The sequence below is a fragment of the Emys orbicularis genome, chromosome 10 (assembly GCF_028017835.1).
Source record: "Emys orbicularis isolate rEmyOrb1 chromosome 10, rEmyOrb1.hap1, whole genome shotgun sequence".
Taxonomy (NCBI): Eukaryota; Metazoa; Chordata; order Testudines; family Emydidae; genus Emys; species Emys orbicularis.
In genome coordinates, this window is record NC_088692.1 from 15,484,689 (window position 1) to 15,498,931 (window position 14,243).

General features: G+C 43.0%; 1 protein-coding gene across 1 annotated transcript in view; it reads right to left on the bottom strand.

Annotated features, from left to right (window-relative positions):
* Nucleotides 1-14,243, bottom strand: part of LMTK2 (lemur tyrosine kinase 2) — an 80,218-nt gene that overhangs the window by 36,240 nt on the left and 29,735 nt on the right. The window contains exons 4-6 of the mRNA XM_065412420.1: nt 14,116-14,189; nt 13,427-13,545; nt 6,421-6,508 (exon numbers count right to left, since the gene is read on the bottom strand). Coding sequence (XP_065268492.1) covers nt 6,421-6,508; nt 13,427-13,545; nt 14,116-14,189 — 281 coding nt within the window. The remainder of the gene's footprint in view (nt 1-6,420; nt 6,509-13,426; nt 13,546-14,115; nt 14,190-14,243) is intronic.

The following is a 14,243-nucleotide window of genomic DNA, read 5'->3' on the forward strand; positions in this document are numbered from 1 at the left end:
GGAAAAAAGAAGACTGCAGGGAGAACCTGATAGTCTCCAAATGTGTTAAGGACTGTGATCCATTGTTCTCTATGTTCACTAAAGGTAGGACAAGAAGTAATTGGCTTTAATTGCAGCAAGGGAGATTTAGGGAAGAGATTAGGAAAAAATTTCTAACTATAAGCAAAGTTAAGTATTGTAATAGGTTACCAAGAATTTAAAAAGAGTTTAGACAAACTCCTGCCACAGATGGTTTAGGTATACTCAGTCCTGCCTTAACATGGGTGTGTGTGGACTAGATGACCTCTCAAGGTCCCTTCTAGCCCTACACTTCTATAAGATTCCATTTGCGCTGAGCATATTTGAGCCTCTCTCAGCTTCTAGCATTGACCAGACTGCACATGCACCACTACATAACGACTGAGCATGCTACAGGAGCAAAGTAGAGCTCTGCTGGGGACTAATTTTTAAGCCCAGCCCAGACCCAAGCCCACATGACTCAACTCTTCCCCATGAACCTAAGTCAGTGCCATTGTCACCTCCTGCCCATGGGGTTGTCCCAGTGGTGGCTGCATGCCCTGTTCCTCCCATCCACCATCCCCTGCTGCACTGTGTGTACTGCAGAGAGAGAGAGAGAGAGAGAGAGAGAGAGAGAGAGAGAGAGGTGCTGAGACTCCTCAGCACACTCACTCTGCAGTGCACGCAACATAGCAAGATGTCAGCAGCCAGCAGGGCACGCAGCCACCACCATACGAACTAGATGGGGTCTACTTGTTTTCCCACCTGACTCAACACTTGCAATCAGATTTGAGTTAGGTTGCAGGACTCTAGAACCAAGCAGGGGTCTTTCCCTGTAATGGCCACTCTGGGATGGGCACTGCTTCTCCTTTACTCTCAATGACTCTCTCCAGCTGGACCTCAGGCAGCATGGAGGACAAACCAGCCTGATTTCAATATAAAGGGAACAAAAAAAATAGACCAGGGAGAGTGAAGGGAGTATACTGAGACAAGGAGCCTACAAAGACAGACTGGGAGCTGCGGAGGAAGGGAGATGAGATGGGATATGGAAGGGTGGGCAAGGAGCCTGCTGAGCTGGGAAGGGGGAATGCAGATTGGATGAAGAGCTGGTATAAAGGGGAAACTGTGTCCTTCATAGCAATATATAATACTAACCCAACTACAGTTCTGTAATCCACTGAGCCAGTATCACCTACATTTTAAGGTGACCATTTGAAGTTTCATTTCTAGCACAAAAATACATTTGTCTTGTTTATAAAGATATGAAGTCGCAACTTCAACACTAAGCTGCAATAAAATTGTTATTAAATCCAAATATGTGTCTGGTATTTATCATTTTAGGACTAATCACAAACATATCTTCCAGGAAAAGAGATGGTAAACAAAACTAAGCCCTTCGCAGCTGCTGATCTTTAAAGACTGTGCATGATCAAGTTTCGTCTTTCAAAACACTGGTACTTGCAGTCCTCTAAACTTCATATATATCAATCTGGTTCATTTCCAAAAAATGAAAGTCAGTGCAAATGATATCTATAAACTCTTGATTAGAGATTTATGCTAAGCAAAGAAAAGGTCTCAGCATCAACTAACATTGTCAATAGGCAGGTGATAATAAAAGGTACACAGAAAACAATACCAAGCCAAACAATACCTTATCAACTCAAAACATTTTAGTGATTCATTTTCAGTAAGGGTTTGGGCAAACAATGACTTAGTAGTAAAAGAAAATGAAGCTCAATTTACTATTTAGTAAGTTTATTTTTGTATATTGTGGAAATAAATGTCAGTTATCGGAATTCTGCTGGGAAGGACTAGATTAAAGTACAAATGCCAATGGCTTATGCAGAAACAGCTGTTTTAACTGAATTCAAGATGAGCTTGTAAGGTATCTAGGGCCTGGTCTACACTGAAAAGTTATATCAGCATAGCTATATTGGTCAAGGGTGTGAAACAAAACCGACCCCTGGCCAACGTAGCTATGGCAACATAACCCGCAGTGTAACTGTAGCTATGCCAACAGAAGAGGGAATCCATCAACAGTTAATTTCCGGGGAAGTGGTATTCATACACCAACAGAAAAACACATTCTGTCAGTGTAGACTGCATCTACACTATGGGGCTATGCCAGCATAGATATGCTGACGTAACTATGGTGCTATAGTCTTTGTAGTCTTTTATAGGCATATCCTACAACAATGCTGGGTGTGCACACTGCTCCAGTCCTGCAGAAGGTAAGATACTCCTACATAATGACTCATTTGGAACACAGCCAGGAATGCAGCATACACTTATATTCATACTTAGGTTGAAATGTCACTAGAATTAGTTTACTCAAAGATCTTAACTGGTTGTACGTTATATGAATGCACACGTTAAGAATCGTAGGACTGGAAGGGACCTCGAGAGGTCATCTAGTCTAGCCCCAGCACTCATGGCAGGACTAAGTATTATCTAGACCATCCCTAACAGGTGTTCATTCCACAACCACTCTAGGCAATTTATTCCATGCTTAACCCACCCTGAGAGTTAGGAAATTTTTCCTAATGTCCAACCTAAACCACCTTCCTTGCTGCAGTTTAAGCCCATTGCTTCTTGTCCGATCCTCAGAGGTTAACAAGAACAATTTTTCTCCCTCCTCCTTGTAACAACCTTTTATGTACTTGAAAACTGTTATGGTCCCCTCTCAGTCTTTTCTTCTCCAAACTAAAACAAACCTAATTTTTCAATCTTCTATCATAGGTCAGGTTTTCTAGACCTTTAATCATTTTTGTTGCTCTTCTCTGGACTTTCTCCCATTTGTCCACATCTTTCCTGAAATGTGGCGCCCAGAACTGAACGCAATACTCCAGTAGAGACCTATCCTGTGCTGAGTACAGCGGAAGAATTACGGTACTTCTCGTGTCTTGCTTACAACACTCCGGCTAATACATCCCAGAACGTTTGCTCTTTTTGCAACAGTGTTACACTGTTCACTCATATTTAGCTTGTGATCGCCAGATCCCTTTCTATAGTACTCCTTCCTAGGCATTCATGCATAGTGTCATGGACATATAGGTTATGAAAAGGGTTACTAACATGTTATTTTCATCTAATACTGCATGATGAATGATGTGGCAATGGAGAACTTACTAAATAAGGATTGTTCAAAAAAAAAAAAAAAGCAGCCGCCATTCCTGTTTAAAACAAATTACTTTAAATAATCTGGACATCAAAATTAGGTCTACAGTACAAGTTACTATTCTATCCACATCTGCTTTTACAAGAAGTGTAGTATAAATCCTTTGTTTTAAATCAGTATAATTACTTACAATTAAAGCAATCATGTAGCTTTTCTATTATGGGTACACCGGGTCCTTCATTATAATCTCTTCTTCTGCCCTGTTTTCAATTGCTAATTTCATAAAGTTTGAAATATTTGATATTTTCATCGTGCTATAGAATTAGTCTTTTAGAACAGTAATTTTTTTCTAACGCTTGCATTAAATTTATGATTAGACAATTGTTTTAATTTGATATGTGGATTATATCCCAAAGACAGTGTATATATGGACATATGCATCTGGTTTACTTACCTTGCCAGTGAACACACACAGAATCTAAAATTTAGTTCACTAAGCAAATCACATCCTCACTTACACAATTCAGTTTCAAATTACGTTAAAAAAGCATTGAACTGAACTGCCTAGCTAGCTCTAGATGGCAGCAAAATGCAAGTGTAACAGTCAGTATGTCCTTTGAGTCTATTTCTGTCTTCACACATTTTGCAATGAAATCCTGCTTTAAGAATTCTTTGAAACCACAATCCTTTAAAAAGAGTTGGTTCTATAGCTAGTCTTTAAACTCATCCAAACATAGTTGGGTTTTTTGTTTTATTTTTATAAGTACTGTATGTCACAATTCCCAAGTAACTACACCTCTGACCCCTTCTGGTCTGAAGTGTACCACTGAAGTACTAGGCCTCAAGCAGTCACCTCTATCTTGAGGTGGAATTGCATGGTTCTCCCACTGGCTGCAGTCCCCAGTGATTAATTGTAATTCCTCAGCAGGTCTGACTTATGTTCAGCACCTGCTGTTTTCTTTTCTCTAGAAAGAATGACAGTGGTAACCAGTGACCACACAGCTTTCTTAAAGCAAAGTATTTATTTAAAACAAAAGCATTTCAGAAAAAATAGATCTCAAAAACCAGTAAGCCAATCCCTATGTTTGCCTGTCCATCTGTCTGCAAGGCTTACCATTCCCTGGAAGCTGGGGGGGAAAAATCCAACTCTTTCAGACTCTTCTACAGAGCCTCTCTGTATCAACCTGTCCCCCTGACAGCTGCTGACAACGGACTCCTCTCCACCACCACCACCTCCCCATTTCCTCAGAAGGGCTTTTTAACGGTTTACTGTTCTTTTGGTCTCTTCATTCAGAATACTGATAGAACAGCTGTGTCACTTTGGCCAGGGGCCTAGAAATATAGCATTGTTCTGTAATTGGCCCCAACCCCGGAAGTGTTTTGTCAGAGGTTGCTTAAACAGGCAGCTACTGTGTTGCCTTCCTGTTTGTTCTTCCCCAGTCTCTTAAACTAAATCAATAAATTCACACAGGAAAGTCTTAGAACCCAATATACAACAACTTGACTTCACTGACAAGGTCACAGATTGTTCATAAAATTGTTACATCTCAGTATTCTTCAATTATTACATAGCAGCTCCTTGTCCATTACACAGTTGTTTTCAGTTGCTTGCAACTTTGCCAAATTAGCCATTTGGGCATAGAAAATTTCAACCTGGTATATGCCTCAGGCTGAATTTTTCTGGGAAATTTATGGTAAAATGGTTCAAACATTTCCAAAAATAAATTTAGGGGAAAATAAGTTGCTTTGCCCATATTAAAAAAATTGAGTAAAAAAAGCATCTGAGAAGCTCTAACTTTCCATGTTTTGGAGCAGGGAACTGAAGTTTGACAAAGAGGTCACACTGGCATTAGGGATGTGCCAATAAAAATATGCTTACATTTGGCCAGTTTATAAGCCTCTGAAATCTCAGTTTCCACATGCTCAGAAGAGGCTAGCTAGAGTTAAGCAGCTAGATTCTCCAAAGATTCTGTTTTTCACTTTGTATGCTCCATTTCCTAACAGCATCTACATTTCAACCAGACTCTGCACGCACAATACCCACAGAGACCGAACATATTCCAACCCAGGGTTACAGGGACTAAGCAGAACCTTTTCTGCAACTGCTCTTCCCACTGCCAATGGCTGCTGTGGCAGCAAAAACTGGAACTGAAAGGAAGGAGACTGTCTTTTCTATGCTCTCAATGCTCCACCTGCTGCCACCCTTGCAGCCTGGAGAAAGAGGAAGCTGCCTGGCTTTAATGTCGAGGGGCAAGGGGGAAGAGAGAGTGTTGGAGGCAGGGAGGATAGGATCAGGAACAGAGGGGAAAGCCGACTGCGCAGGAACAAGAGGGGCCGAAACCAGGAAAAATAGGAGTAGAAGGACAGGGAGAGATTGAGGGGCAGGGACAGAAGGGTCTGTTAACCATAAGAGAACCCTTCACGACAGAACCTGAAATTGAACCTATTATTCCCGAGTCTCAACATTCTTTTACTGTCTAACAAATTGCTGTGAAACCCACTGGGAAATCTCATCACCATGTCCCTCTAGTGGCAAATCCAAGAGAAAGACAACAGCCTTCTATGCTATCAGTTAGAAGCCTGAGAACTATGCTTTGGATCTAAAGATCCCAAACCCTGATGAAAATCCATATGAAGTATTAACACAATTCCACCTTATTGAATTTGTTTTTTGGGGTTTTTTTTTCAATTTTTAAGTTCTTAATTTTTTAAGAAGTTACATTAATAAATGACATTAAAAGAATTTTAACACTAAAATCAAATTCTCAAAAGTTAGGAAATGTATGAATTAAGGTTACCCATGCAACCTTTATTCGGTTCCCTTGGGCTTATGCATTACGATACCAGTCTTTAGTTAGATGATCCTGTACTCCCCACTTCCCTTTCCTCCTTTCACCCCCACAGGACTTCTGCCTCATTCATGCATAGAATTAACAGGGTTTTTTTTCAAAATGGGCTATACTAACAATTCTGTTGTCCAGGAAGAACAAAGTGGCAAAGCTTACTTTCTGTACAATTATTTTCCTCTTTAGAAAGTCCCACAATAAAACTAGAGGTTAAATCCTGAACTTAGAGAGCTAAGTATAAACAAATACTGCTTCTGTGGTCCGCAAATGAAAAAAAGTAAATAAATGTTATTTACCTTTTAAGATACCTTCATTTGACTCTTCAAGGAATTTTTCAAAATGAACACGTGGTTTCAATAATGAGGTTCACAAAAACCTCTTAAAACGTACTCTAAAGAAAACAGTATTTTCTAACTATAAACTATTAAATTTACTATTTTCACTATTAAGTTTACTTACTAAGTCACACAACTCAAACACCAGAAGATACGGGATGGCTTCCACACACTGCCCAATACACTGCAGAATATTTGGATGCTGAAGAATGCTATAATAAAATACAAACAGATTATTTTAAGTCAGAAAGACAGCAATACACATTAATAGCTCTAACATGATTGAATACTACTATCCACTATGCATCTCAGTTTTCTCTTTTGAAAGTCAGATTTAAATCCACATAGAAACAGTGTAAGAGGCAGATCTTCAGACTCAATAAATCCCCTTTGATATACTCTAGCAGTGCAAGGAAATCTTCAAGATGCCTTAAGTGGACAGCTGAGAATTCTCCTGGCATGAGGAACCTCAAGTGGTGTAAAGAGACAATGCTGCTACATCCCGTTTCCCCTCTCCCCCATGGTGTATGTGTTGGGAGCATGCAAGGGCATACCAGGGGCATACTGTGCTCCAGTACCCCCCGTGGGACTGTACAACCATTGTAGTTTAAAGCAGCCAGTTACTCAGTGCCCCCTCTGCCCCCAGAACTGGCAGTGGAAACAGGACAGCCACTTTTGCCCACTCCCTGAAAAGCACATGAAGATTCAGCTTTTAGTTTCCAGCCAATTCTCGAGTATCCTTGGACTCCAAAACAGGAGACCAAACAAATGGAGTTTACTCATCTGTAACTGGAGGTTCTTCGAGATATGTGATTCCTGTCTGTATTCCACAAGTGGGATATGTATGCGCACTATGCACCTGAGTCAGGAATTTTTTTGTCAGCACTGTCAGTTGGCCTACACCTCCATTGTAGTTCCCGTTGTGCTCAGAATCAAGGGTATAAAGGTGGTGCATGCCAACGCCACTCCTGTTTCCCATTCTTACTGCAGTTCAGAATAATCTGCAGGGATGGGGTTGGGGGGGGTAGTGGAATACAGATAGGGACCACACATCTTGAAGAACCTCCAGTTACAGGTAAGTAACCTCAATTTCTTCTTTGAGCGATAGTCCCTATGTGTATTCCACACATGGGAAATTAATAAGCCAACAGTCAGATGGCATGGGTGCGAGGATGCAGATTCGATAGTCGACTAATACTGCTGTCCCCCCAGCTGTATTTGCAGTTAATGACTGGACCAGTGCGTAATATCTCAGGAAGGTATGCAAATTGCTACAAGTAGCTCTCCTACACATCTTTCGGAGGAGTGTGTCTCTCAGCAATGCAGCCAGAGTAGTTAGCCCTCTAATGGAATGAGCCCTCACCCCTCTGGAGGGGGGACTATGAGCTAGTTGTAACAAAGGGTAATACAACTTGAGATCTAGTTTGAAAGTCTCTATGTCAATTTAGCTTAACCCCTTGATCACTCTGTTATGTAAACAAATAGTTTAGCTATCTAACATCCGTTGTTCTTTGCAGATAAAAGGCCAAAGTCCTTTGGACATCTAGAGAATGCAGCCATCTCTCTTCACTTGAGAGGTGGCTTTCGGAAAAAAATTCCGGTAAGTGGATTACCTGACTCATATGAAACTCAGAAACTACTTTAGGAATGAATCTAGGGTGGGGTTGTAAAGAGATCTTTTCTTTATAGAATATAATATATGGTGAGTCTGCCATGAGTGCTCCCAGCTCACTGACTGTTCTGACTCTCTCAGCATATGCGCAGCGTGCCCAGCCATTTGACTGCATTGTCATCAGCCAGTGAAGAGCCAATAGTCCACTGTCGAAGTAAGTCAGCAGGCACTTGTCAAGGATGTGCAACATAGTCTGAAGTTGACCACATCTACATCATGGGATGAAACCCCACTTGAAAATGCTGGCCGCACCATTGCCTTGCTCTGTCCGAAACCAGTTCAGGGATAACCACAGGTACCTTGGCAAGTCAAAACCTGACAGGCAGTTGGTTGGGTCAGTGATGAGAGAGTGATTAATGACTGTCGTTGCTGACCACTCGTTACGCCAAGCGGATTCCATCGTCATGTCCTGTGGAGGCATAAGTGACCATAAAGGAAGTCTATAACAGAGGCGAACTGGCAGGTGGTTGATGAGGTCTGAATACAGAGGCAAGTCGCTGTTCTCACAGATCTTGACCTGGTGCATGATGGAGGCCCCCTCACGGCGAATATGGGGTGGTGCTATGTTATAAATATTGGCAGCCATGGCAATGGAGTTGCACTTAAAGTCCCAGTAACAATACACATAGCTTTTTTAAGCTCTACATCGACCAGCCTCATGTGAGACAAGTGACACCAGACAGGAGCACAATACTCTGCTCTTGAGTCGCAGAGGGCAAGGGCTGATGTTCTAAGCACCTGGGCACAAGCACCCCAGATTGAGCTGGCCAGTTTTCTGAGCAAGGTGTTCTGAATGCTAACTTTGACTGCTGTCTTTTTCAAGTGGTTGCAGTACATCAATGACCTATCCAATGTCTTCTGACTGACATTACGGCTATTAGAAAGGCCAACTTCATGGACAGACGGGCCATAGAGCATGTGGCTAGAGACTCAATGGGGGGCTTAGTGAGCAAATATAAAACAAAACTGAGGTCGCACTGAGGTGCGAATTTCAATGGTGGAAAGTGTTACCTGAAATTGGGCCAGCTAGTAAGCTTAGGGAGGACTAATGACCCACCAGAGTTTGGCAGAAAGCAGCACTTTTATTATACTGATAGCTAAGCTCAAAAGAAGTGCTGGGAGGTCACACTCACACTTGCATACTCACGCTCCCAGGACAGGCACGGCACTGGAGATGTCAGGATTTTTCAAGGTAAGTCTCCCCCAGCGCAGCAATGGACGTCGCGATGAAGGTAAGTCTTCCCTAGGCACGATGGAATGCAACGGTGAACCACTGGCCAGGCGGTCCTGGCGAAGGGCCTTCAGGGGAGAGTCCCAGACACCTTGTCTACCTGGGAGCTCTTCTGATCATCCAGCTGTTCAAGCAGCCCATTCATTTTACAAGCATTCCAGGAGGGAGGGGGAGGGGGAAAGCCACTTCACAGGTATTTAGAGAGGAAGAGGAGACAAAAGGGGGGGGGGGGAGGAAGTGTAACAGACCTTTTGAGCATACAGGTTACACATAGCATACAGAACACTGGTGCTCCTACAACTGAAAGGATCTGAGAAATCTAGTTGACAGGATGAGTGAATATGTATGGTTATCCATCAGAGGATGGAAAGCGCTGATCACTGCTAAATGCACACTCAGAACTGAGCACAAGACCCAAAGACTTAAGTGTAAGCAGATACTCTAAGATAGCAGGAATCCCAGCAGATTCCACAAACAAGGTACACTGGTGAGCCACAGAGAAGAAATGCTTCCATCTGTGGAATAACAGCTTCTCATAGAGTGTTTTCTGCCTTTGGTTAAGGATGGACTTCACCCTTTTAGAACATGAGCACTCTACTTCTGATGCCCATCCAAATACCTGGCCATGAGCTTGAACCTGGCCTTATACTGTGTTAGAAGGTCCAGCGGTGTGTGGGTGTTCATGGGTGGGTGAACTGACAGCATAAGCAGATGCGTAAACCAAAACTGTCTCGGCCAGTTGGGTGCAATCAGGATGACTCAAGCTCTGTCTTGGTGGATCTTCCATAGAACTTGTATCAATGGCCTGGGAGGAAAGGTATACCCCAGGCAACCCTGCCATGACACCAGTAGGGCATCTGCCTTGGAGCCCTTGCCCAGGGCTGCTCTGGAGAAGTACTGAGGAAGTTTCCTGTTCTCCCATGAGGCAAAAAGGTTCCAGGTCAGCGTTCCCCAAATGGGCAAAGACGTTGTCAAGAACCAAATTGTGAATCTCTGATTTGTGGAAAAATGTCTGCTCAGGCACTCTGCTAGGGAGTTTTGCACCCCTGGTAAATATGCTGCTGATAGTGTTATGCGATGGCTGATGCACCAGTTCCAGAGGATGACTGCCTTTATGCACAGAGGAAGAGATCTCCCTCCACTTGTTTACATAAAATACCTTTATGTTGTCCGATATTATTTGGACATGTCTGGATTGGATGAGTGGGAGAAAGGCAACGCGGGCTCAGTGGACCGCCCGGAGTTCTAGTGATGTGACATGCATTCTGGACTCCTATATGGTCCAGATGCCTTGTGCCATATGATTGCCCACGTGAGCATCCCAACTCAAGAGGGAGGCATCAGTAATGATGGTTGCCCTCAGGAATTGTGTGAGGAAAGGGATCCCCACCCAAATCTTCTCTGGTTTTGTCCACCAGACGAGAGAGTCTAAAACGCTAAGCAGAACTGTTCCCTTGCAGTTTATGTTGCATTTCTCTGGTGAGTACATGGAGAGAAGCCAAGCTTGTAGTCAGCAAGGATGAAGCCTCCCTAACAGCATCACATGTGTACATGAGGCCAAGCAAGGAAAGGAAAGTTCTGATTGATGTCCTGGATTTGATAGTGACCTGATGTATGAGAAACCTCTCCAGAGGTAGACATGGTTTTGCTATAGTCGAGTCCAATGTCTTCCCTATAAAACTCATGCAACTCATGGGGGTCAACATGCATTTTTCATGATTGATACAGACACCCAGGGAAGGCAGAAGGTTGAGCAGAACACTGGCTGCCTGCTGGACTACCTTGTAAGAACTGCCCATCTGAAGCCAGTTGTCTAGGTAAGGAAAGACTGTAAATCCCTCTCTTCTCACCCAAGCTGGCACAACTGGAAAAAAACAACAACATTGTAAAGACCCTGGGTGCAGTAGCTAGACCAAAGGAGGGGCCTCTGAATTGAAAATGCTCTTGATCAAAGAGGAACCAAAGAACCTCCCGTGTGCTGGGTGGATGTCTATGTGAAAATATGCATCTTTCATGTCAAGAGCTGCAAATAATGTGTCCTTCTGTTCAGCTGTCTCAGATCAAGAATTGGGCTCCATTTCCCATTCTTCTTGGGGATCAAGAAGTAAAGGGAACAGAACCTCTTCCCTTGATGCTGAGGTAAAACCCTTTCTATGGCTTCCCTGAGAAGAAGGAAGTTCACCTAATGTAATAGAATCTCCTCATGAGAGTGGTCCCTGAAAAGGAACTGGGAAGGGGGTTTGTGGGTAGAAGGTACCAGAAAACTCAATTAGATAGCCGCCATGAATAATCTCTGATACTCATTCATCTGTATTTAGAGCCCTCCAGTTTTTGGCAAATTGGGTAAGGCGGCCTCCGAATATCAGAGGAGGGAAACAAAGCAGCATCAATAAAAGAACACGGGTCTTAACAGGGCTCCCACAGTCTCCAATATTAGCAGTAGGATGGATCAACTGGCACAGAACCACCCCAGTTGCAGGGCCTCAGACTCATCTGAAGAGAAAGCCAGATCCCTCATCTCCAGCAGAACCAACAATACCGATGTCTGTGCCTCAAGGCTGGCAGGTGGGATGGATACCACTGCCTTATCAAGATGGTCTCTTCCTCTGGTGTATTAATGTGCCAGAATAGAGATGGTCCTAATCGGAGGGGTGAACGTGGATAGTGAAGAGCAAACATGTCCTCCAGGGAGACGTAGGTCTCTGATAGCAAATAGACTCTCCTTATACCTCAGGGCAAAATCATCAGAACCAGAGCTTCCCTGGTCACCGTGGTCAGCTCCCTGGGTTGCTATCAGTACTGCATCAACTCTAGAAGTGGATGGGAGCACCAGTAGCTGTTTATCCCAAGCCTTCACCATCCGAGCTGATGTCAAAAAACGGTTACTAACCTTTCTGTAACTGTTGTTCTTCAAGATGTGTTGCTCATGTCCATTCCAGATTAGGTATGCGTGTGCCGCACACACCATCCCTGGAGATTTTTCCCGCAGTGGTATCCATCAGGCCGGCTCTAGCACACTCTGATGCCCCATGTTCATGTACCAGTCGAAGGGACCCAGACGGCCCCACACCCTCTCCATTCCTTCTTGCCAGCTAACTCTGAAGAGGGGCAGGAGGATAGGTCGTGGAATGGACATGAGCAACATCTTGAAGAACAACAGTTGTGGTAAGGTTAGTAACAGTTTTTTCTTTTTCAAGTGCTTCTTCATGTCCATTCCACGTTAGTTTTTTTCCCCACCACCAAGTTAAATTGCAAGTGACCCAAACACAATGATAAAAAGCTATTTGTATAACCTAATCACTTCTTTGATTGGATTGAACATTTGTTTAATGTTTAAAAACAGATAAGATGCTGCTTAAAAATAAGCTTTGTTAAAAAAATAAAGTACGTAAAGCATTGCCAACTCTTGTGATTTTATCACAAGTTTCACTATATTTGGTTTCTCTCTCAAAGTTCAAGCTCCTGGAGGCAAGTGACTACATGAAAATCTCAGCATCAATTAAAAAAAATCTCTAGCCTTCATGCCTGCAGAGAAAAGCCCAAGAATGCAAACCAAGTGTACTCTTAACAGGGCCGCCCAGGGGAGGGGGGGGGGGGCAATTTGCCCCAGGGTCCGCAGGGGCCCCCACGATAGTTTTTTGGGGCCCCTGGAGCAGGGTCCTTCACTTGCTCCGGGGGCCCCGGAAAACTCTCGCGGGGCCCGGCCCCCCGGAGCTTCTTCCGCTCCAGGTCTTCGGCGGCAGTGGGTCCTTCCACTGCGGGACCCGCTGCCAAAGTGCCCTGAAGACCCGCGGGGGGGGGGGGGGGAAACCTGCCGCCGAAGTGCCGGGTCTTCGGCGGCAATTCAGCAGCGGGGGCCCCCTGCCGCCGAAGACCCCAGGCCCCCTGAATCCTCTGGGCAGCCCTGACTCTTAAAGGCTCAAAAATTGGAAGGCAATAAAAACACAAAACTGCACTATTTAAAAATCTCATGATCTAGGGGGATATGTCTGACTCAATTTTTGATAATTTAGTGTTGACAATATTGAATGTGTATTTTTCCTTTCTTAAACTACCAACATTTACTTTATATTAACAGACTGAAAAGGAAGAACAGAGGTGAGTATCATATAAAAAAGAAGACATATAATATCATATAATATTGAACAAGACAGCTTTCCATGGTTTACGTATATATTAGTAGCATGGGCTATCTTCAAGTTACCCAAGGTATGAGAGGCTACTTACTAGTAAGGTTCTCCATTTCTCAAAAACCGTTCTTGTTCTTTGGGACCTGCATTTGCCTTTAATTCCTTCACTATTACTCTCGCTACACTAGTACCTGAGTAGATCTCCCCAAGTAGGACCTGAAAAACAAACAATTCTACATTACATAGTTTCAGTCACGTTTAAAGAGGAAGTATCTGGTTTCCTGTTATACCTCAATTACAACACAAAGAAAAAACGAAGTCACTAGAAACATGTGGCTACGGGTGTTTTCTGGCTTTTTTGCTAACACATCCAAAGCTTTGATAATTAAGCTTCCACACTTAAGAAATTATTCTGACAAGCGATATTAAGCCTCTGCATTTTAAAAAATGTATGTATATTTTTTTTAAATAAAAATTGGAGTTAAAGTGCTTTTTCTAAAAAAGCTGCTAAAATTAAAACAGCGATTTACATGCTCAGTCTACTGAAGTGGAATTTCTGACTATTTTAAGTAATGTTTTGTTAAGCAGCACTGCATCTGAATTAGAGAGATAGCAATGAGATGGAAAACAAAGTGCATGCAAACAGCAATACAAATTAAGTTCTAAAGACAATTTTCTTGTCGCGTTATTACTTTGGATAAATATCATTTTAAATGGTAATATAGGTCTCTACTTAGGAATAAAATCTCAACTGCAGAACTACAATATTAAAGGAGGATTTTTCACCTTTCCAAACCAGCCATTTCCAATTTCTTGAATATAGTTTAGACTCTGACGTGCAACTTGAGACTTTGATCCTTCTGTTATAGAAAACAAAAAATAGACACAAATCAAGCCACTCAAAATGGCCAAAA